The 24,184-nt window shown below is 40.9% G+C and overlaps 1 protein-coding gene across 1 annotated transcript; it reads right to left on the bottom strand.

Moving 5' to 3' along the window:
- Positions 1-15,976: 15,976 nt before the first annotated feature.
- Positions 15,977-23,048, bottom strand: LOC122467487 (beta-defensin 130B-like). Its single transcript, XM_043553858.1, has 2 exons — positions 22,991-23,048; positions 15,977-16,249 (listed from the first exon to the last, which is right to left on the bottom strand). The coding sequence occupies exons 1-2, from the start codon at positions 23,046-23,048 to the stop codon at positions 16,068-16,070; spliced, it is 240 nt and encodes a 79-aa protein (XP_043409793.1). The 3' UTR covers positions 15,977-16,067.
- Positions 23,049-24,184: the final 1,136 nt, after the last annotated feature.

The following is a 24,184-nucleotide window of genomic DNA, read 5'->3' as shown; positions in this document are numbered from 1 at the left end:
GCCTATCGAAATAGGTATTACTCAAATTTTATTGAAGAGGAAACTGAGACTTCATATAACTACTTGATTTCAAAGTCTCAGTCAAAAGTTGAAATGAGCTCTAAGGCCTGAACACATTGCTCTTAATAACTACGTAAGCATGCCACCAGAATTTATGATTGTGCTATATTTCTACAATCATCATTTGCTGGTTTGCTCTTATAGTAGTAGGGTTATATAGTAGTAGTAAGGGTTGCATTTTATTCTCTCCTACTTGGTTGTCAAGTGAAGATGTAACAAATGTTCTTTGGCTTAGAATTCCTTCTTTTTTCTCCCTACTCCATGCTTCATGAACACGTTGCTTATAAGTCCTCTGAGGTCAGGGACTGTGATTTATTTAAGTATTTTATATTCTGACAGTACCTACCACAATAGGAGATCACTGGAATGCCAATAAAGATGTTAATTAATGAGTTAGAGATCAAAGGCCTTTGTGTTAACATGTGTAATCCGAGTGCACAATCACCCTGGGCGTCCATTTCTTTTGTAAAGTGAGGGTATAAATCAGGGCTCTGATGATGGGCAGAATAATGGCCCCCAGAAGATGTTCATGCCTTACTTTGTGGAACTTGTGGAAACGTTTGGTTACAAGGAAAGGGGAATTAAAGTTTCAGATGGAACTAAAGTTGATAATTAGATGACCTTAAAATAGGGGGATTATCCTGGATTATCCGCATGGGCCCAGTGTAATGCCAGGGGTCCTTATAAGCGGAAAATGGAATGGAGGCAAAAGAGAGTCAGAGGGAGATGTAACTAGGGAGGAAGGTCAGAGAGTCGCGATGTGAGAAGGACTGGATCTTCCATTGCTGGCTTGAGAGATGTAAGGAGGGAGCCAGAAGCCAACAAATGCCAGTAGTATTCAGAAGCAGAAGGCAAGGACAGATTCTCCCCTTGAACCTCCAGAAGGAATGTGGTTCTAGCAACATCTTGATTATTAGTCCAGTGAGACCCATGTTGGGCTTCTAACCTACAGAACTCTAAGATCATACGTTTTTTGTTTTAAACCACCTTGTTTATGGTAACTGAGTGTAGCATTACTATGAAACTAATATAGTTCATAAATTACAACCTTAAATTCTAACGATAAGGATGTTTTATGACTTTTCGATTTGGTCACTGAACTGCCACTGCTTGACATACGTTCTTTTTTTTTTTTTTTTCAACGTTTATTTATTTTTGGGACAGAGAGAGACAGAGCATGAACGGGGGAGGGGCAGAGAGAGAGGGAGACACAGAATCGGAAACAGGCTCCAGGCTCCGAGCCATCAGCCCAGAGCCGACGCGAGGCTCGAACTCACGGACCGCGAGATCGTGACCTGGCTGAAGTCGGACGCTTAACCGACTGCGCCACCCAGGCGCCGCATGCTTGACATACATTCTAAGTGGGAGCCCAATGAGAACATGACTTGAATAAGTGCAAATACTAGATAAATACTAGATAAACTAGATCATACTGGCTTAGTATTAAATACTATTAATAATATTCGATACTAGATAAACAGTTAATACTAGATAATACTAGATAAACAGTTTCAAACGGTGCCTTTTTTTGATGAGGATGTTACAACTTTTTTTAAGACTTATTTGAAAAACAGAACCAAATATAGTTTGTACAAATTAAAATTATAGGCTCTGAAAAAAGAGGACATCTATTTCTATTTCAGTCATCAGTGTCGTGGACTGAGTATTCTGAAAAGCCTTCTTCTGAAGCCCTTAGAATCCTTTCTTATTGATTATATGGTTAATTGTTCACATTTTCTTCAAGTAATTTTAGAGTTTTAATTCTATAGCTTAACTCGCCATCTAAGTGTGATTGCTTGGATTTTGTTTTGGTGTACTGGAAGTGGTTAGCTAGCTGCTTAAACATCACTTGTTGAAGAGTGTGTCCTTTTTAAGTGATTGCAAAATACAACTTTATCTTTGTATACAATTTACCTATTACTTTGGCCATTTTTGAATTTTTAAAATTATTTTTTTAATGTTTATTAATTTGTTTTGAGAAAGAGAGAAAGCACAGGAAGGAAGGGGCAGAGATAGAGGGGGAGAGAGAATCCCAAGCAGGCTCCATGCTCAGTGCAGAGCCTGACACAGGGCTCAATCTCATGACCCTGAGACCATGACCTGAGCCAAAATCAAGAGTCAGTCACTTGACTGACTGAGCTACCCAGGTACCCCCAAATTCGTAAAATTCTGTTCCTTTGTTATCTCTTTATATTCCCACACAATTCCCATAACATTCTAATTATTTTAGTTTTCAAATACACCAAACTTGTTGGTAAGTGGTAAATCAGTTTTACTCATTCAATTTGAACAAAGCAAACAGTAATTAGCAAATCAACAGTAAAGTTGTAGGGTGTAAAATCAAAATACAAAAATTAGTCCCGTTTCTATACACTAATAATGAACTATCTGAAAGGAAAGTTAGGAAAACAATTCCATTTACAATGGCATAGAAAAGAATAAAATAAATAGGCCTGAATTTACCCAAAGAAGCGAAAGACCTGTGCACTGAAATCTATGGGACATAGTGAAAGAAACTGAAGATGCAAATAAATGGAAAGATGTTCCATGTTCATGGATTGTTCAGAATATTGTTGACACGTTCGTGCCACTTAGAGCCGACTATAGATTCATTGCAATCCCTATCAAAGTGCCAATGGGATTTTTTCACAGAAATAGAAATAAACAACCTTAAAATTTCTTGGAACCGTGAAAACTTCTGCCTCTCTAATAAGCACCCCGGTATGCTGATGTGGATGCTGGTCCAGGGACTACCTTTAGTGCCAAGAACGAGGCTTTTCTTCACAAAAAGGCCATTCAGTTGACTTGATGCACATATTTATTAAGGAAGAAAAGTACATTCTGAGTTTTGTATGCTATGAAATTTTCTAATTAAACCATTTCACTGACTTGTACCCCCAGCAACAAGAGCTGGCAAAACAGGTAGTTGTGTCTGTTTGGGGAATTGAAAAGCACTGAAAGACACCCACTCTTTGCCGGATAAAACAAAGGACACACAGTTAAGTTTGAATTTCATATAAATAATGAATAATTTTTTTAGTGTAACCATGTCCTAAATATTGCATAAGACATATATAGTATAATTTTTATGCTAAAAGTATTTATTGTTTATCTAAGATCCATTTTAACTGGGCACCCTACATTTTTATATGCTAGATATGACAATCCTATCTTTGTCCCACCCTCGAAACCCACTTGGACACCTAAGATGCCATGGTGGGTTATGAGCATGGGTAGCACTCATACAGAGAAGCATCATCAGAGGCGACTAATCAGTTTCCTCAGAACATTTATTTAGATTAGTAATGATGGACCGCCTGATTCCTTAGGCCTGCAGGCAATGTGATCCCAGCTTTCAGCCTTTTCTTAGAATAACTGAGCAACTCTGGGGAAGGAGAACAAGGATTAGGGTGGGGTGTGGGGCAGTGATGAGTGTATAGGAAGGTTACTGAGGGTGAAACTGAGGAATTTGGGGCCAGAGGGGAAGTAAGAGTGACAGTCATGAAGGAAGACTATGGAACACTTTGGAGTATAACCTCTTGTCAGCCCTTAGCAATATTAAAACATTCATCTGTTCCTTATTAGGCAGCATTCCCACTTAAACTGGGAATTAAAAGCAAATTCTCCCATTGGCACTTGAGTGTTTCAAGCATTGGTGATTTTTATTGCAGCTTGATCCTTGCCCAGACTTTGAAAATTGTTTCTCTTTATTTTAATTACTGTACACAGTTTCTACCTGGTGTCAATGCTCTGGAGATAGAGATGAGTTTATGGGACTTTTCTACCCTGAAGGAGGGTGGAATCAGAACTGCCTACTCCACTGTGAAAAACTCCAGCTCACTCATTTCCAAGCTACTCTATAGACCATTTTAACCCCATTCATCAGAATATGAAATCCTACATTCTAATGCTCAAGAATTTGGAAAAATATGTTAAACCTTTTTATTTGTAGTTTAACAGTCTTCCTGCTTACCCCTCACCCCCTACCCAACAACTGCAAACTGCTCAGTTAATCTCAAATTCCTCAGGCTCCATAGAGTAAATACACTAAATGGTGGGATCTGTGACTCCTTCACAGTTTGGGTGGGTTATATTTGTTTTAAAAAATCAAGCAATTTAGGAGTGCCATGGTGGCTCGGTTGGTTGAGTAACCGACTCTTGATTTCGACTCAGATCATGATCCTAGGGTCGTGGGATTGAGCCCCATGTCGGGCTCTGTGCGATTGTGGAGCCTGCTTGAGATTCTCTCTCTCTCTCTCTCTCTCTCTCTCTCTCTCTCTCTCTCTCTCTCCCCCCCCCCCCCACCTCCCTGTGTCTCTCTCTCAAAAAAAAAAAAAAAAACATTTTAAAAATCAAGCAATTTAAATGGAAGTCTCTTAGGGAATATCTTGGGCATTTAGTGACATGCCTTGGAACAATGAAATAAATCCTGCTGTACTAAAAAAAGAAAAAAAGAAAACAAAACAAACAGAAAAAAACACCCTAAGATGTGATTTGATTTTTTGTTTGCTCTTTCTCAGAACTAGTAGTTTATCTGTTAAATGATCACGATGCTTGGGGAAACAAAACATGTTGTTGTCTAGGAGCTTAAGGGTTTCAAGTGAAATGTTGGGCATGTTGCAATTAAATTATACTTTTTCTTACCAAACATTTTATTAGCAATTGGGTGGTGGTCTTCTGGCAAAAGCTGTTAGAGAAAGCTCGTTGAGTTCCTAGAAAACTTAAGATACATAGTGCTCTGCTGCACAGGAGCCCATGGAGATTAGGAAGCCAAGAGTCTTGTCTGAGGTTTCCACTTTGAGCTGTGACTGCCTTCTCTGACCCGTCTCCAGGCTGGGATATCGACAGCATTTCCCTGTACTCCTAAGTCAGGGTGGCAGTCCTTAGGAACCTGGATCTGAAGCCCAGCATGGCCACATAACTCTACAATCTTTTTCTCCATTTTCCCATCTGTGAAACGAGCATAGTGTCTACCACATAGAGTCTTTGGAGGGAAAAAAGAAAAAGTTAAATCATAGAAAGCACTTAGAACACTGCCTTCCATACGGTAGGTTTTCTGTCATACTTAGCTAGAATGATTCATCTCATCCTTTGTTTATTATGTTTTTTCCCTCACCTGTTTGCTCCACCAATGATTTCGGGTGGTTTTCAATAAAATCACAGATGTGAGGGACTAAGAAACAGTTCAGATAGAAACAGGGTGAGGGTTTTTTTTCCCAGTCAGGGATCCTGGGAAGAGTTCATATGATTTTAACTAGAAGCATTCTCAGGAGACGGAAATTAGATCCAGGTAAGCATGGGAAGAACAACATGATTCTCATTTACCCCTCATATCCATCTGTCTACAAAGTACAATAAATATTTTTGAAACTTCCTATTTCTTTAAAAATTATTTATTCTTGAGAGAGGGTAGGGGAGGGAGAAAGAGAGAGTGCAAACAGGGGAGGGACAGAGAGAGAGGGAGACACAGAATCTGAAGCAGACTCCAGGCTCCGAGCTGTCAGCAAAGAGCCCAACGTGGGTCTCCAACCCATGAACCGTGAGATCGTGACCTGAGCCAAAGTCAGGCGCTTAACCAACTGAGCCACCCAGGTGCCCTTGAAACTTCCTAGTTCTTTTAATACTTACTATAAGAAAATGATGGCTTTTAATAGAGTTCCTAAATAATGAGTTGGCATATAAAAATACTTTCATTCAGTCTGAGAAGCTCATGAAACCATGGGAGGAATCTAAGCCTTTCTTTTTCTTTAGTGTTTTGACTAAATATGATGGGTGCATATGTGTTTACGGCAGACTGGCACAGCTGTTGCAGGTAAAGTTAACAATTACATTTTTTCCTCCCTTGTTGCTTTTTTTTGAATCTTGACCAAAGAACTATGGTTTAGAGATGATTGGTTTGGACTGCTTCACATAATATGGACATTGTGCTAATGGTTTCTATTAACTGAGTCATGAACCTGTAGCAAGTACTTGGGGTTGTCAACTTACTATATTTATTGATGTTAAATTGTATACATTGTTAGAATTTAAAATACCCATTTCTAATTTATTTTTAGTATTTTACTTTAGGTGGTCAGTTTTTTTAAGTTTATTTATTTATTTTGAGAGAGAGAGAGAGAGAGAGAGAGCAGAAGGAGAAGAGAGAGAGGGAGGGAGAATCCCAAGCAGGCTCTGCACTGTCAATCTGACGGAGGGCTCGATCCCATGAACCGTGAGATCGTGACCTGTGGCGAAACCAAGAGTTGGACACTCAACTGATTGAGCCACCCAGGAGCCCCATGGTGGTCAGTTTTGAATCACATTAAGTGTTAGTTTTATGGGAAAAGGAAACTAGATGTGTCTTACTCAGTTTTATGTTTAAATCTCTCAATTCCATTAGCATGCAATCTGAACCTGTTATTTTTCGTATTAGAGATTTCCAATTGTTTTACGAAATGCTATGTATTCTGCCAAAACAGCTACAACTTTTAGCTGTCTTGGAAACTCAGAATTGTCAAAAGTGGAAAAAGTCTGGCAGCCACAAGATGTCATTGCTTGTCCTTTCTTGAGAGCAGGAACTGTGACTGGCTGAGTTCGGCCACGCCTCCTGGATTGAGGGGCAGAGTCTGCTGTGCTGAGCCCGGCTACACCGACAGGTTGCTTCACCCCCACAGCCTTATGGCCCCTATTCTTCATCTCATACTACTTCCCAAATTGTGTGCCCCTTCTGGGTTTAATGAGCATAAGAATTTAAAAGAATATACTCTCCAGGGTGCCTGGCTGGCTCGGTTGAGCATTCGCCTTTGGCTCAGGTCATGATCTCATGGTTTGTGAGTTCAAGTCCCACATGGGACTCTCTGCTGTCAGCGCAGAGCCTGATTCAGATCCTCAGTCCCCTCTCTCCCTCCCCCTCCACCGCTTGTGTGTGCCCGTGTGCCCGCGCTCGCTCTCTCTCTCTCTCACACACACACACACACAAATAAAAATAAACATTAAAAAAAATAAGTGTTTCTTCTGTGGTAAACTGTGTCATATTTAAAAGCTTTTAAAATTGTTTAGGTTTTCTTGAAAATTTAATACAATGACAGAGTATCAATTAAATATAACTTAAAAGGAACAGATTGGTTTGAATTATTCAAATCCAATAGGGCCTACATTAGCCAAAGCTGTTCTTTATTGAATCCTTGTTTGGTTTTGAGTGCATTTGATTTGTAAGGGAAAGAAAGAGATTATAATAACCAAACAGAAATGAAGTATTCATTTCAAAATGCCATTTCTAGAGATTGCTATAAAAAAACAGCTTGTCTTTTCAACCTTTGACATTTATCTCTAGTCTCCCCTTAAACATAACTAGTACTCAGCATGATACATATGAAGTTCCTCAGTTATAAAGAATATCTTCACAATTATGAATAATCAAACCATTTATACTCATAAGAAAAAAATTCCAGAATGTTCTAGGTACCTTATTATTGAAATATTAGTATCTGATAGTTTGCTATCTCAGGAAATTTCAATGTGACTGAACTAAACCAAACTTGATTTAAACCAAAAAAAAAAAAGATTGTGGGCACCTGAGTGGCCCAGTCAGTTGAACATCTGCCTCTTGATTTTGGCTCAGGTCATGATCTCATGGTTCATGGGTTCAAGCCCCGTGTCAGGCTCTGTGCTGACAGTCAGAGCCTGGAGCCTTCTTCGGATTCTGTGTCTCCCTCTCTCTCTGCCCCTCCCCCACTCATGCTGTGTCTCTCTCTCAAAAATAAATAGACATTAAAAAATTTTTAATGGGGCGCCTGGGTGGCGCAGTCGGTTAAGCGTCCGACTTCAGCCAGGTCACGGTCTCGCGGTCCGTGAGTTCGAGCCCCGCGTCAGGCTCTGGGCTGACGGCTCAGAGCCTGGAGCCTGTTTCCGATTCTGTGTCTCCCTCTCTCTCGGCTCCTCCCCCATTCATGCTCTGTCTCTCTCTGTCGCAAAAATAAATAAACGTTGAAAAAAATTTTTTTAATTATAATATGGCAAACGTTTTTAATCCTATATTTTCAAAGCATTGGCTTTATTAAATATGCACAAACCAGCTATTCCCAAATCATATTACATGTAGGGTTATAGATTGAATCTTTCCACAATTCACATGTCAAGGTGCTTACCTCCGATACTTTAGAACGCGACTTTATTTGGAAATAGGGTCATTGCAGCTGTAAGTAGTTAACAGAGGTCACAGGGTGGGTGTCTATTCCAGTATGACCAGCATATGTCTAAAGAGAAGACGTTTGCACATAGACACACACACACACACACACACACACACACGCACGCACGCACACAGAAGAACGCCTGATGACGGGAAGGCAAAGATGGGGTGATGCTTCCCCAAGCCAAGAACACCAGAGATGCCAGCAGACCTCCCAGAGCTGAGAGAGATACCTAGAACACATTTTCCCTCACGGCCTCAGAAGGAAGCGTCCCTACAGACACCTTGATCTTGGACTTCTAGTTTCCGGAACTGGAAGGCAGTACAGTTCTGTCGCTGAGGTCACTGAGTGTGTGGTACTCTGTTACAGCAGCCTTAGCAAGTGACGACATCTTAGAAACTGGGTGGTAACCGGTGTTTCTTAGGGAAATTAAAAAAAGACATTCTAGAGTCACTGCTTCTTTTCTGAAACTTCTTTCTTGGCTTTCAGCACACTCTAGTTTTCTTTTTTCTCAGTAAACTAATTCTCCTCTTTCTCTCCCTGACCCTTCCACAGGGCAGTGCCTCAGAATTTAGTCTCTACTGACTCTGAAGGAATCTGTCAGTGCCCTGTCTTTAAGTAAGTGCTGTTTCCCAAATGTGTATCTCAACGCTGACCTCACCGCAATTGCAACCCTGAGTACCTGTTGACCCACCTGATTTTCCCAGTTGTGTGTCATTACACATCTGGAGCTAAACTCACCTGACACGGGGTTGCCCATCTGCAGGCCAGTTTCGCCCACGTCATCTCCATCCCCCTGGAGGATGCATTGCTCTGGCCAACGGACCTGAGAGTCAGCCTCGACAGTTCTTCCGGTCACTTCCAATCACTTGGAAAACGTCGTTCCTCGAGCTCCAGAATATATTATAAATCCAGTTCATTTCCACCCCCATTGCACTGTCGCCAGCTTCTGTTGTCTCTCTGATTCAGTTCCATTTCACCACCCTCAGTCTGTTCCTCACCCTGAGGCAAGAGTGGTCTTCTTGGAGCACAGTTGGGCGAGTCCCGTGCTGCCGAAATCCACCCCCACGTTTCCCTTGACCGTCAGAATAAAATGCAGAGCTCTGACTATGTTCTGTGAAGCCTGGTTTCACTTTTCCCCTGCTGAGCTCTCTGTTTCCCACTCAGCCCCTCACCATCTCTATTCCAGCCACATCAGCTTCTTTTCAGTCTTTAAACATGGAAGCACCCCAGGACCACTCATGTTCTTCCCCAGACACTTGCGCAGCTCAACCCCTGTCCTGCAGGGCTCACTCACAACAGCTTTTCAAAACCCCTTTCCTGCCAGGGGCTGTAAAGTCACACCCCTCCACTCTTGTCAGCTCAAATTGTGTATGCGTGTGTGTGTGTGTGCATGTTGTGTATACGTATATACATATGTATGTGTACATGTGTGTATATGTGTGTGTATATGTGTATATGTATATTATAGGCTTAGTTGGTCAGTAGCTTAATGTCTTTCTCTCCCACAAGAATGTAAGAAAGTTCCACATAAGTAGAAAATTGGTATTGTTTGGGGCGCCTGGGTGGCTCAGTCGGTTAAGCATCCGACTTCAACTCAGGTCATGAACTTAGGGTTCATGAGTTCAAGCCCAGTGTCAGGTTCTGTGCTGACAGCTCAGAGCCTGGAACCTGCTTCAGATTCTGTGTCTCCCTCTCTCTCTGCCCCTCCCCTGCTCGTGCTCTGTCTCTCTCTGTCTCTCTCTCAAAAATAAATAAACATTAAAAAAATTTTTGTGATGAAAAAAATAAAGAAATTTTAAAAAGAAAATTGTTATTGTTTGCTGCTGAATTTTCCCAGGAGCCAAAAACCTACTTTAAACCTGAGAGATTTAAGATTTGTTTTTTCATGTCAAATAAACAAGCACACAAAAAAGCAAAGAAAGATACACAACAGAGCCTGTATGTGGCTGGCAAATCCTAAAATATTTACTATCTGACCTTTTACAGAAACAGTTTTCCAAACTTGGCACCTATTAAGCATTCAACAATAATTTATTATCATAGTAATTTTATTATACATATTTAATATATATAAGAATATATCAGAAACTTTGAGAAGTCCCGAATTAGTTCTAATCTTCTAATGGCTGATTTTTATTGTGACTCTCTCAAGAGCTGGATTTTGCTGTCCTCTGGCTCTCAAATGTGTATCACAGCATATTCATTTACATCTCTTAGAGCAGTGATATTTGTCAGAAAATAACTCAAGAAATGCTGTTTAAAACATTAAACAGTGTTGAATAGTAGACTGAATGTGATCGACCATGAAGACAGTTCTCCAGAACTCTCGGCACCTAGAAAGAAACTAGCTCCTGGGCTGATCCCGGCATATCCCACTCAGCTTTCGGGAGGAGTATCACTCTGAGAAGAACGTTTGGTGTTGCTGATGAAGTCCTTTCTGCCACCAAATGTATGATCCTTACGGGATCAGAGAATGTGCTCTTGGTGTGCAGTCCAAGCCTGGTAGGAAGTAACCCTATGATTCTGTCTCCAGTGGTCATTGTTTCCTCTCTGGCCAGGCATTAAGAAACTCCCTTTTCTGGCTTGGTCCACATTCCTAATGTGTCACTTTTCAGCCTCCTTGTTCTGCATCAAGTCAGTGACGGCCTTGTCTGGGTCATTAGTGAAGTGCAATAGACAAGTTTTCATGGGTCATCTATTGTAACAGTAAAACCCAAAAATTACGGCCGCTTGTCTACTCAGCCCATACCATCCATTGATTCAACAATTTTTAACAACCCACAGTGTGGCAATCTGCATAGACAAGTGGCAAATAAAACACAGTTCCTGTCCTCAGGATGGTCATAATCTGGAGCAAAGGGTAGACATTTAAAAAACACCAGCAGTAGTGGTTCACAAGCTGCATGACGAGGTATCCCCGTGCTCCCCAGCCGTTTCCAAGGGTACCATGAAATATTTAAGCAATTCAGTGGAAAGGCAGAAGCTGAGTGTTTGTTGGACACTGCAAGAATGGCTAGTTCAAAGTGCTTCATAGTGTCAACATCAGACCTGGCCGAGGTTCCTTTCAGTGACAGACCTGCTCAATGTGGAGCAGGAAATCTGTGTCCGAGATTTGAAGAGGCTGTTCAGTGCCCAGTAGGCACACATATACATTTAGTCGTCAAGGTGGTTATTTAAAAGTTATGTTGAGGTGCCTGGGCACCTCAGTCAATTAGGCATCCGACTCCACTCAGGTCATGATCTCACATTTCATGGAACCGAGCCCTGCGTCAGGCTCTGCGCTGACAGTGTGGAGTCTTCTGGGGATTCTCTCTCTCCCTCTCTCTGCCCCTCCCTGGAAAAGGTAGCTCATTGCATTGTTATTGTCAGTTGTTCTAATATTTCACCAAAGTTGTACTTCACTCTCAGCCTTTTAGTGTGACTAAACTTTTCCAAACTCCCCTTTCTCTCCTTACCTGAGATGCCCTGTCCCACACCCCCAGGCACCAACACTGACACACAAACGCGCACAAACCTTCACACCCCTAGAAGACACCCCCTTATCCAAATGAATTTTGAGTCTCTTCTTTGGTCCCCCCCCCCCAAATTTCTGTCTTCTGAGTGGCTTGATGGCAGGTCTGGCCGAGAAGAAAACGTGATCATAAAACGGATTCACTATGAAGAGGAAAGATTTATAGGCCCTCTTATCCCCCCAGGTTACTCAGAGTTTAGGAGTCCTGTCAACACAACCGAATTTCAATCTGTAGTAGTGTATTCTCTGTGGAGAAGACTAGGCTGAGAAAATGAGTTCATTTCAGTCAGAGATTTTCCAGTTTGCTCCCACATGGGATTGAGTCTGCCCTTGAGATTGTGTCCTTTCAGCCAACACAGGTTCCTTTTCTTTTGTACATTCCCTTATTATTTCAGGGGAGCTCCTAAAACTTACTCCTTTCATTCTCTTCCCACACGTGTCATATAGGCAGTTTAGGAATACAGTGTCTCCAGATGATTCACGAGGGAGCTGACAAATTTTGGCTTGTGATTCTTTTAATTCTAAAACTTTTCCTCAATGTGTAAGAACATATTTCTCCCGTGTAACTTTAGTTGTGGAAAGCCATGTCCTAAATTTTCGTTCCTGGCACCTTGCAGATAGAGCTCTTTGAACTCATAAAAAAAAAAAAAATAGCGTTAACTGTTTAAGGGATTGGAAGGCTAGTTCTAGGATGAAACTGGGAAGGAACTAGATGCCCCGGGGTCTCCAATGCCCCTCCACTTTCTTTTCTCACCACCCACCCACCCCCCAACACCCAGGATGGGTGAGCATTGCCCTCATGATAAATGCAACAACTCGGCTAAGGGCTTTTTATATGCAAATTTATGTGATCCTCCTAACAAGTTATGAAGTAAATGCCATCATTGTCCTTATTTTTCCAGAATAGGATACTGAGGCACCAAAGGGTCATATAACCTACCCACGTCACGCAACTGGTAGGAATGGAGCTGAGATTTGAGTGCGGGCAGACTTCAGTATGGTCCAGAGCCCAGGTATCACCGTGCACCAGTTCAGTGCTCTAAAGCTGTGTGATGTGAGTCACTAGCCACATGTGGCTGTTTAAGATTTACTAACATAAAAACTCATGTTCTCAGTCACTGCCCACTTTTCAAATGCTCTACAACCACATGTGGCTAGTGGACAATGCAGAAATAGAGAATTCCCATCATCATCGGAAGTTCTGGTGGATACTGCTGCCCTAGAGTGTAGACTCAAGGCTTTCTGATTTAATTCACTGATGTTCTTTAATATTTTACTGATATTCTTTAATACTCTTTCCAACGCTTATGAAATAATGGAGTAGCTACCTACTAGCATCAAATATACAAGCATATTAGTGAAGGATAATTGCCCATCATTATTACCCCTTCCAGAAAACATATTTGAATTTTAATGAAATTTTAATATGTTCTGTCTGAAATGACTGATGGAGATCACTTCCTACTCTGCTGGTGCATCTGGCTAGAACTGTGAGTGGGATCCAGTGGTGATGCTACGTCCCTGCTCACACATTTCAAATGATGCCTCAACTGGGTCTAACCGAGACAAAGGGCATAGGCTGTTCCTGTGAGTCCTTCTGAATCGAAGGAGAAGAGACACTCTGAAGTTTCATTAATGTTCCAGTCAGTACACTGTTGACATCATATACTGGCTTCAGTAATGGCTTATTGCATTTTTCTATGGCTAATAATTTCAAATGATATTTTGTATGTGTTTCCAGGTGTGAAACCAAGCGTTACTGTGTGCATAGGCACGTATATGCCTGTGTAATAGGCATTTTAAGTAATAATAAAGAGCTGAAAAGAAACCTTTGAATTCTTTATGTGATCTAAAGACCAGAAAGAACAGAGAACTGAGGCTTTGAGAAGAACCATTTATCAGAGAAGCTAACCATCCTTCACACCATTAATAAAATAAAATTCTAGATTCCTTTGTCATCTCACTCCCTCCCCCTTGGTATTGTTACTTATTTTAATCGGTGATGTCGTTAGAAAGGATTGTCTAATGCTAATGAAATGTGTGTATTTCAGCTTCATTATCAGTCATGGTGAAACTTTCTTTTAATTTTTTTCTCTGACTTGCTTATTTAATTTCAGTTTGCATAGGAGTAAACAGACATATTTGTTAAACAAATAAAGCTTTGACTATCAGAAAGTAATGGTAATTATAATATAAACTATAACTTTTCGCATATAGTTTCTCCTGAAATGTCAAAGAAATCTTTGTTTTCCCATATATTCTTTTTTTTTTAATTTTTAAAAAATTAATTATTTGTTTTGAGAGAGAGAGGCAGAGAGAATCCCAAGTAGGCTCCATGGTGTCAGCACAGACCCCAGTGAGGAGCTTGAACTCCCAAGAGCTGTAAGATCATGCCCCCCCACCCCCCCGCCGTATATATTCTTTCAATATTGAATGTATTTTGTGGCATTTTATTCATTTTAAACTAGTAAACTCTGTCTCATATAATAATATACTAACATGACTGTCTGACTACACATGATGGTTTCTTTCCCCTCTAGTATTTTAGTAACAAGAGAAACTGCTCGTGGCTGGGTTCCGTTGGGTTTGGCCCTGTGTGTCCCACATGCTGTTTGTACTCGATCTCATTCAGTCCTTAACACGAGCCCAGAAGTTAAATTGTTTATTTTGCTCATTTATTGAAGAAGAATTTTAAGGCAAATGAAGGTTAAATAGTTCAGAGTCATGTGACTGATAAGCAAGGGAACCACAGTTTAAATTAAGTATGCCTGACTCCAGAATCTTCCTTCATAGACACAGGGTGTTAGGAGACTGAAGTGTGGCATCCTGTCCACACAGACAGGGAGGAAGGTGGCTTTTGTATGCAACACATTTATGGTCTGTGGACAACTGATATCCGCGTGAATAATAGAAGCAAAAATCCTAATGAATATTAAAAGGGATAACTCACCTTCCTCTGATTGTCCATAAGCTTTATGGTCAGGAAAAGTCTTCAGAGCCTGGATGGCTCAGTCAGTTATGTGTCTGACACTTGATCTTGGCTCAGATCATGGTCTCAAGGTTTGTGAGTTTGAGCTCCATGTCAGGCTATGCACTGTCAGTGAGGGGCCTGCTTGGGGTTCTCTTTCTCCCCTTCTCTCTGTTTGTGCTCTCTCTCTCTCAAAATAAATAAACATTAAAAAATGTAAGGGCTGCATGGATGGCTTACCCATGGATGGCTTGGGCTCAGGTCATTTTCTCACGGTTTGTGAGTTTGAGCCCCCAAAAAAAAAAAATTTTTTTTAATGTATAAAAAAACAGAAATGAAAGCCTTGAAAATTATTTGTGGGGTAATTGTTTCCGTCTTTGTGGAACTCATGTCATGTAACATTCCTGGTCCCTTGCCCTTTAGTTTGCTTAGCCATAAAGTAGAAATCATCCAGAATTGTTACTATGGTGGGAATTATTCCAGCCAGAAGATGGAATTATCTGATGTTGAAATCTGGAAAGAACTATCAGGGCCCGCTGAATTCTCAGCTCCTCTGAGCAGACAGCCTACTGGCTGGGAGCAGTTGTCCTGTGCCACTCCACCAGCGCTGTCTGGCCAGGCTGGGGAGGCCAGCCTCAGTTCCCTATTGCCTTGGCTGGTGCAGTGTGCCTAATTCCTGGGGGCAGTGCCAGCAAGATCACGTGGTTAGGACACCTTCCTCCCCATCACTCAGGGAGGTCTCTATCAGTAATGAGATGGTATTTGTACAGAATCAGGTGGGGAGGAAGGTTGATAATCCACTTGAGATAATCAAACACTACCTGCCTGCTATTTTGTATCCTTACTATTTTACATATTTAAATTTCTTAACTTTATCATTCTTTTTTAAATAATTGTTTAAATATTTATTTTTGAGAGAGAAAGAGAGAGAGAGAGAGACGGGGACAAGGGAGGGGCAGAGAGAGAGGGAGACACAGAATCCGAAGAAGGCTCCAGGCTCTGAGCTGTCAGCACAGAGCCGGACGCAGGGGTCAAACTCACGAACCATGAGATCATGACCTGAGCTGAAGTCGGATGCTTAACCAGCTGAACCACCCAGGCGCCCCTATCTTTATCATTCTTAAGAAATGTTCTATAAATAGCTTTAGGGTTTGAGATTCCTCTATCATGAAGTTTGGTCTTATAGCTCCTGAGAGGCTTGCATGTACATCGAGAAGAAGTTCCCCAGGAAGGAGTACATGTGGATTTAGGACATTTATTTCCAGTCAAGGGAGATAAACAAGCCAGGTTAAATAGGGAGATACAAAACTCATCCCTGTGTTCTGGAGTTCGAAGGGCTTACAGTTTGTTCGCACTAAGGAGATTTTGCTTTGGGAGCCGGTGTTGCGTAGGGATAAAATATCCACCACTTTCTACAACACTTTTTCTCATCATTGCATTCACCAATGGTATCATCTGTGGAGGTGCACCCTCCGTCTCTGCACACCCCTTTCAGAAGAACACACTGTTTCTTCCCCGGGATCATGCCAGGCCTTGCTGCACAGAAAGAGATTGGATATCATTAAATCAGCATCAGTTAAACCACCATCAAATTATCGTGTTGCACATAAAGCAATACATTTACAGAGGATGGCCTGAGGATAGAAGAGATGATATTACCTATAGGAAAAGCCCAGGCCCTTCGGCAAAAGCGTAGTGTCCTTTAGGGGGAGGAGGGCTTCGAGTACAGGGCTATACATATCCTGGTGTGGGTAGGCTGATTTCTAGAAGCTTGAGAGAGTTGTCCTCGTAGGGGGCAGTGCATTTTGAGATGGATCCATTTGTTGGTGTTACCATGACTAGGGAGGCATCCTTGGTATTTAGTGGGTCAAGTACAAGGTAATTGGATTTCCCACCTCATGAATTGTCCTGCCCCAAATGCCAATAATATCTTCACTAAAAGTACGATTTCAGAGGAAGTATGCATCTCTCAATCTCCACATCTGTGCTGACCACCCCATCCAGGCTTACAACCTCCCTGTCCTGTGGAATGTGTTCTCACCTCCAGCGCCTTTTATAGAGAGTTTACCAGTCCTACAGCATCCACCTTGCCTAATTCCCCCACTGCAGAGCTATGGAAGAAACACATTTTCTACGTTGCTCAGTGCCCCTTATCTGTAGATACATGAAGAGAATTTCTCTCGAAAGCTGAAATGTATTTTTCCTTAAATATATGTTTTCCTAATTCAGTTGGCCACTGAGAAGTATGTGACTAAGTACATGCTTCAAGAGAGTAACTTCCTTTAGTCTTAGATCCTTCCTGTAGCCTTTCAGGCACAACTAGGGTTCCTTCTTTCCCCTGTGCACCTGGTGGATGTTACATAAAAGACACACCGTTCATGTTCATTAATAGTCACTAGTCCCTGAACCATCCTGTCAACCCACATGTTGTCTTTACCAACCTGTAACATATTAACCTTAACTGGCTCCTTTGCTGCCTCACTTCTACCTCTTAACTAAGAGATTGACCTCCTTTTTGGTTTCTCCATTCTGAAGAAAGATAATAGCCAAATAAACCAACACAACTGAATTTTCAGAACCTGTGTGAGACAGTTGTACCTTTGCCACAGGATCCTGTCTGGTGCCAGCTCGTGACACATCCTGTCCTCAGGCTGGGGAGTTGGGCAAAATCTTGTAGCGCTGTGCCTGCTTTGCCAGTTCTGGAGGATGAAGTGTCTGTCTTTCAGGGAGAGAACCTAAGTTCCCACCAGGTAGCTGTGCGAGGCACTGGCTTGGCTGCCTCATCTACACTGAGCAAAGGCTTGTGCTCAGCTGTGCATCGGTCCTATAGATGGCTACTAGTCTCTCCCGCGATAAATTTATTCGTGTGCTTAATGTCACCTGTGGGGACATTTTCAGGTTTTCTAAAGAAGCTAAAGTCTAGAGTTCTTGGAATGGGGAAGGCCACAGTGAGAAGCAGTAGGGTAGTCTTGGCACCCATTATGCTGGAAAGTTCAACTTCCCGACATAGTGTGTGGTGTAGGATAGTACCGGTCTCTCTTCTTGGCAGATGCCTCTTGCTTGAATTGAAAGGATCAGAGCAATTCATCCTCCCAGTTATGTGCCCTCCACTAAATATGAAGCTTAATTTCAGAAAGTGTCATCCGAACAGGAAACCAAAGAGTTATAGTCTCCCTTCCAACAATGACTGACATACATTTGTTGCTAGGCACTACTTCAAGTCAAGAAGATAATGGTAAATTACCTGGTTCATAAAGAAGGGAATTTCTCCCTAGATATCGACACTTATTTTCACTTATTGGAACAATAGGGCAATAGAGGAGAATGATCTAGTAAATTTCAGAATTTATATGATATTAATATGTTCAGATGGTTATGTCACATGTAGTGGGAGAAGAGATACATGTTTAATAATTGCTGTTGAGTAAAGAAAATGTAGATATGGTATTCATATGGTATCACAACATAAATTTCCATGGATGAAATGGGGAAAACTCAGAATTGCACTAAAAGAAAAGACCACAGAATGGAACGTACTTCTAACCTCAAAAAGGACATGATTTTCTCAGCATGAGAAAACATTGAGTCATTAGCTGTTCTCTTTCTTCTGGTGATGGGGGACAGGGTTTCAATGGGGTGGGCTCTTCCTGGAACGCTATCCATTAAGAAATAGATGGGTAGTTTTCTTTTCTGTAGGTAAAATAGAGTTCAAGCTTTCTTCTGCTCCTGTCCAACGTGCTGGTTAAATATTATGTTATTCTCCAGAGTCAGTATAAGAAGAATTCTATAATTTTCTTAATTCTCAGGGGGCTAATGAATCAATTTAACAGTTATGCCATTCTAACCTCTTTATGTCCCTACTCTCAAGAGTGTGTGTGTGTGTGTGTGTGTGTGTGTGTGTGTGTGTGTAATTTACATACATATATATAAAATACATATATATTCTTTTCTAGGATGTCACGGACTCTTTCTCAGAGTCATATGAAGATATGCTCAAGCAGTGATTATTTAACATTCATTGGACTGTAGGTTGATAAACCCAACATTTTCTTGTTTGGATTGTGTAGTTTCTTTGGAGAAATTTCCTTCATGAAGACAGTGACTTTTTTAATTTGATTTTTTTTTTGTAAATGCCATCAAAATTCTTCATGACCTCAGTACTCAATTCTCCTCAAAAGAAAATTTGTTAGTAAAAGTTATTTAGTATTCACTGAATTTCTAAGATTATGGGATCTATTTTAGACACCCAATAGATTCCAGATCCTCAAGAGTCACAGTGGGGATCAAAATTAGGATTTTGAAGAATGTGATATTATTAAACTGCTCAAACAGTTTGACAATTAACCATCAGTACCAAGAGGCAACATCTAGCCAACTAACAAAGAAATTCCTTTTCTTTGACCAAAAGAGGGTTCTAGGCCTTATTTCATAATATGGCTAAGAACAGCTCAACTGCAAAAGTAAAGTATCGTGACTTTCCCATGCAACTTCAGTATCCTCTATTCACAAGAGACCTGGCCATTTGAAAGTTACTCCCTCCTCTGCAGACTTATGGAATCTTTGTCTCATCCATCCGCTTGGCGTAAGTGATTTGGGAGACACAAAGAGAGGTGATCTGCAGGAAGAACATGTCCTGAAAGGCATACCTCTGAAGGATTCTTGTCATGTTTGTGGGGAGGCTGACTCTGCCCCCGACTCCACCCCCAACTCTGCCCCCAACTCCAAATACCCTCCTATCCTTCACCTTTTCTTTTTTCAAATTGTGGTAAGAACCCTATCGGCCTACCCTCTTAAATTTGTAAGTGCACAATGCAGTGTTGTTACGACAGGCGCAGTGGTGTACCGTTTGTCTCCAGAACTTATTCATCTTGTATCACTGAAACTTTGCACCCACTGAAAGCAACTCCATGCTTCTCCCTTCCCCTGGCTTCTGGCAACCACTGTTCTACTCTCTATTTCTAGAAGCTGGACTATTTTAGATACCTCATCTAAGTGGAATCATGCAGTATTTGTCTTCTTTGCTTTATTTCCCTTAGCACGGTGTCCTCCAGGCTTATCACTGAGATTAGTGTTGAAGTAAGGTCTGTTGTGCGCCCTCTCAACCAGACCCACATCTATTATCATTGGCCCCGATGGTTTCTGTCTGTAAATTCTGAGTCCCTCACACCTTCAGTGATGCACTTTCCTCACCCCTTTTGCTAGATTTGTCTTACACTTTAGAATCCTACCTTAAGGAGTGCAGATCTTGGTGCCTCGAGTAAGAACTTGCTTTGGGAAGACTCCAGAGGGGCCTTATTCAAATTAAAGATGGAGGCACAAAAGATGGAAGAATTTGGGACAGTGCAAGTTCTCAAGTCCAAGGAAGATCATGACCTAGAGAATCCCCATAGAGCTAGAGTAGGCTTATTTACCATTAGATCACAGCAAGTGTAAGATGGAAAAGTTAGGAATTTGATTTCCTGATTCCTTATGATTGTTTTTTTATACATTTTCTCTATTTTCACACAGTTGCTGGTGGTTTCTCAGGCTTAATTCATTGTGATTACCTCAAAAGAGGATTCTCCCAAGATTAGAAAAGAGGGAAGCTGCTATTAACTCAAAACTCCTTCTGCAGTGGAACCAGGAAGAGAGACACTGAGGGCAGGACACTGAAATGGTGAAACAAAGGAAAAGTTTGTCAAGGGACTTTTCAGACTTGCAGGCTGCTGAGAACCCATAGATGAGCCCACTCTGGGTGCATAAATTGTGAACCCCCATGTGATTTAGATACCAGTAATTTCTGTTACCCATGTATAACATCTGATTGTCTTGCCTTCCTTGTTCTTAAAATGCCCTCCTACAAACTTAGTGTTTGTGCCAACTTTCACTTGCGCATAATTCCATGCAATGCCTGGCACATTTTCTAGTATAAACCAGTGCTCTCGTACAGAAGCCTTCTTGCAGTTCCTTGGGCACACTACGTGTTCTTCTACATCAGGGACGTTGCACTGGCTTCTTTCTTTACCAGAGGTGTTGACTGCTTAACTAACTTCTCTTTCTGCTTTGGGCATGCCTCAAGGAAGTCTCTGACATTGCAAACAAGACAATGACCACATGTTATAGGCACTTGTAATACTCTGTTCCTCTCTATTGTCCTTATTAATGTTTATAATTATATATTAATTTGTGTAATCATTTGACAAATGTCTTTTATATCATGGGAAGACACTTTCCTTTGTTTCCCACTATATCCTGTATTTTTGAAATGCACAGTGTTTGTATAGTAAGAGGTGCTTAATAAATATTTGTTACCATTGAATGCAATAAGGTATTCTTTGACCCCACACACATTTTCACTCTCCTATTCCTTCTAACACCTGTTGCCCGCGGTCTATTTTTTTTGACTCTGTAGTATCTATGACTGCCTTGCTTTTGGATGTACTATTGTATTTGTGGGTCTCCAGTCTTGTCATTACTTTCTTACCTTCTCTAAATGTTAGACCTAGATTTCCTAGAATCCTGTTTTCCCATAAGTTATTTCTTGCCTTTGGTCTAGGACAGGCTTTTTCTCAATTTGCTTCCTGCCCTTGCCATATCCCCTTTTCCACTAGAATGGAGGGTTTTGGCTAAACTCTACTTCAAAGAGATCTATCTCTCATTAACCTTTTTTAAAAAAAGATCCAGCTCATAACATAGGCTATGACTTTGGGAGGAGACAGTGATTTATGCTGAACTGAATTTAGCTCAGGTAGGGGAGAGCAAGCATGAGCAAAACCTGTTCACTTATCAACCACGCAGGCGTAATTCTCTGGTGCCAAATGCTTTCTGCTATCTGAGAACTTATAGCCATTTATCAAATTTTAAGGAACACAGATCAGGAAAATCTAAAGACTACCATTAATAGTCCCATAATAGTGCCACAACATTTATCCCATTTGACACGCCTACCTCAGACACTGAAGGAAAGAATTTGGAGGTAAGTAAAATAAGATGTTTCACAGACATTATGTCTTCCAAAAGAGGAAACATAGGAATCTCGTTAGGCTCCTCAGTATTTAGTTAGGAGATTTAGAGGTAAAAAGCCTGACAGAAATCAGGGTTACTATTTTATAGGCTATCCAAACCTGTAGATTGATGGAAACAACACTGACCCAGGTTAAAGATGGTTCTAGGTGCCATGTTGCCACCGCCTGTGTGACCTCAGTAAAATCATATTCTTTATGTGGAAACAGATTCTGTTATCTGTAAAATTAAAGAATTAGCCATTAAATTGCCTTCTGATTTTAATCCATGATCATTGTGAGATTTTACATTAGATGTCACTACAAGTGTGTCTCCCTCAAGCTGTGTCTTCTTCTGAGAGAATTGAGAACCAAATGAGAATTACATAAACTCCCTCATTTGGAGACAGCTGTATGTCAGGTGAATCCCAAAATATCCACAGAGTAGGTGAGGGTCAAACAAATGAGTATCGTTGATTATAAAGAATCTTAGAGATGAACCAACAGATAAAGAGAGTTATCCAGACCTGATCTGTGTTCAGTGACCACAGACATAATTTTGAGAGTTGTGGACATCCTGTCATTAACAGTAGGCAAAGGAATTTTATCAGTTCTTACAAGGATCTGGTTGAACCAAACTGAAGATGACCACATTCCCCCTTTTCCTTTGATTCTACATTTTAATATTCAAACTTCTGAATCATGGGTTCTAAGGATATAATTCATATTCTTAAAATGCTTTCTTCATATTTTACCTTATGCTTAAAATTTTGCCATTGATGTTTTATTCCACTGTTTATGCTTTTTCCAAATTCCTCTGCTCCCTATTTTTGTTTTTTCTGTTTGTTTGTTTGTTTGTTTTTAATAACTTGGTGCAGTCCTTTTTTTTGTGGAGCTCTGTCTTAGGGACCTAACTTCTCCAATAGACTCCACATCACTTCCATTCACTAACCAAGTTTAAACCAGTAGTCATTTGTACTCTCCTTTATGGAGATTGGGACCCTGGTAAAGGCTACTTGATTTGTTTGCTAAGGCTTAAGTCACATGTCATAGCTTCTCCTCCTCTATCTTTATTTGAGCTGCACGTTCTAACCATGAACCTCTTGGATCCCATTTTCTGTTGATGGAAATTGTCATTCTACTTTGTAGTGTTGGCTTCATCAGTTCTAAAGGAGATGATCATGATGGGCTTCTGAATTCCTAAGGCTGTGCATTAGGGTCTGAGTTAAAATGCCCACAATATAATGGAGCATCCCAGTAGACCTCCTAAGATACCAACAGTTATTCACCATCTTACCTTTTGGTATTATAGTCACAAAGAGGAGAAGAACAGAAAGAAGAGAATGGAGTCTCATGGCAGAATGCCCGGTAGAAAGGTGAATGATCAGGGAAGGTGGAACACAGGGCCTTTTATTTACTTCTGGGGGACTAAGGTTCCTTGTGGTCAGTGAAGCTTAACAAGTAAGAAAATAAAATAGCTTCCGTTGGAATATTTCCAAACCCTGGAGTCTCTAAATTTGGTGACAAATTAACCTAATGGTAGGAAACCAGATGGTTAACCCTCTACTTTTTCTATGGGCTCTCAAACTCCCCAGAGGTCGGTGCCTCTGGCCAATTGTCTTTTGAAGGGGGCCAAAAGGAAGGTCACATGAGTATAAAGTCTTTATTACCAGAAGTAGTCTGACTTGCAAGGGAACTCGTCTACAGTACACTCTTTTCCACAATAAGGATAAGAGAATTGCCTAAGGATCATTTAAAAATAAAAAAGAAGGGGGTACTTGGGTGGCTCAGTTGGTTGAGCCTCTGACTCTTGACTTCAGCTCAGGTCATGATCTCATGGTTTGTGGATTTAATTCCTGTGTTGGGCTCTGTGCTGACAGTGTGGAGCCTGCTTGGGATTCTCCTCTCTCTGCCCCTATTCTACTCTCTCTCCCTCTCTTGCTTTCTCTCTCTGTCTCTCTGTCTCTCTCTGTCTCTGTCTCTGTCTCTCTGTCTCTCTCAAAATAGATTAATAAAAAGAAGAAGCTGTATTTTTAAGTTATTCCTGAAAGGAGAGACTAGTGTCACATATGTAAGATATTAATAGTATCTGGAAGGTAAGTAGGCTTAGATCGCACTGAAAACTAACATTTTCTCCTCTATTATTAATCCTTTGTATAACAGCTCCATGTGACAAGGATGGTGAGATCAGAAGAGTTAAAAATCAAACATAAAGAGCACACTATTTCTTTGATAACCATTTATTGTCAAAAGATTGTATGTGTACAGTTTCCAGAGACCTCCTAACCTCTCATCCTGCCCCACCATATAGAAACAAAATACTGAAAATATGAGAACATGACTTTGGCTAAGAATCAAATGACCTAAAACCAAATCATCTAAAGCTAATTTACCTACCGATCAATGGCTTAATGATACATGTGTGTGAATTCATTTATGTTTTCATTTGTAAACTTTCATATGTGAGATCAGCTTTTTTGAGAAATATTTT

This window comes from Prionailurus bengalensis, chromosome B1 (assembly GCF_016509475.1).
Source record: "Prionailurus bengalensis isolate Pbe53 chromosome B1, Fcat_Pben_1.1_paternal_pri, whole genome shotgun sequence".
Lineage (NCBI taxonomy): Eukaryota > Metazoa > Chordata > Mammalia > Carnivora > Felidae > Prionailurus > Prionailurus bengalensis.
This window is presented reverse-complemented; position numbering and strand designations above follow the sequence as displayed.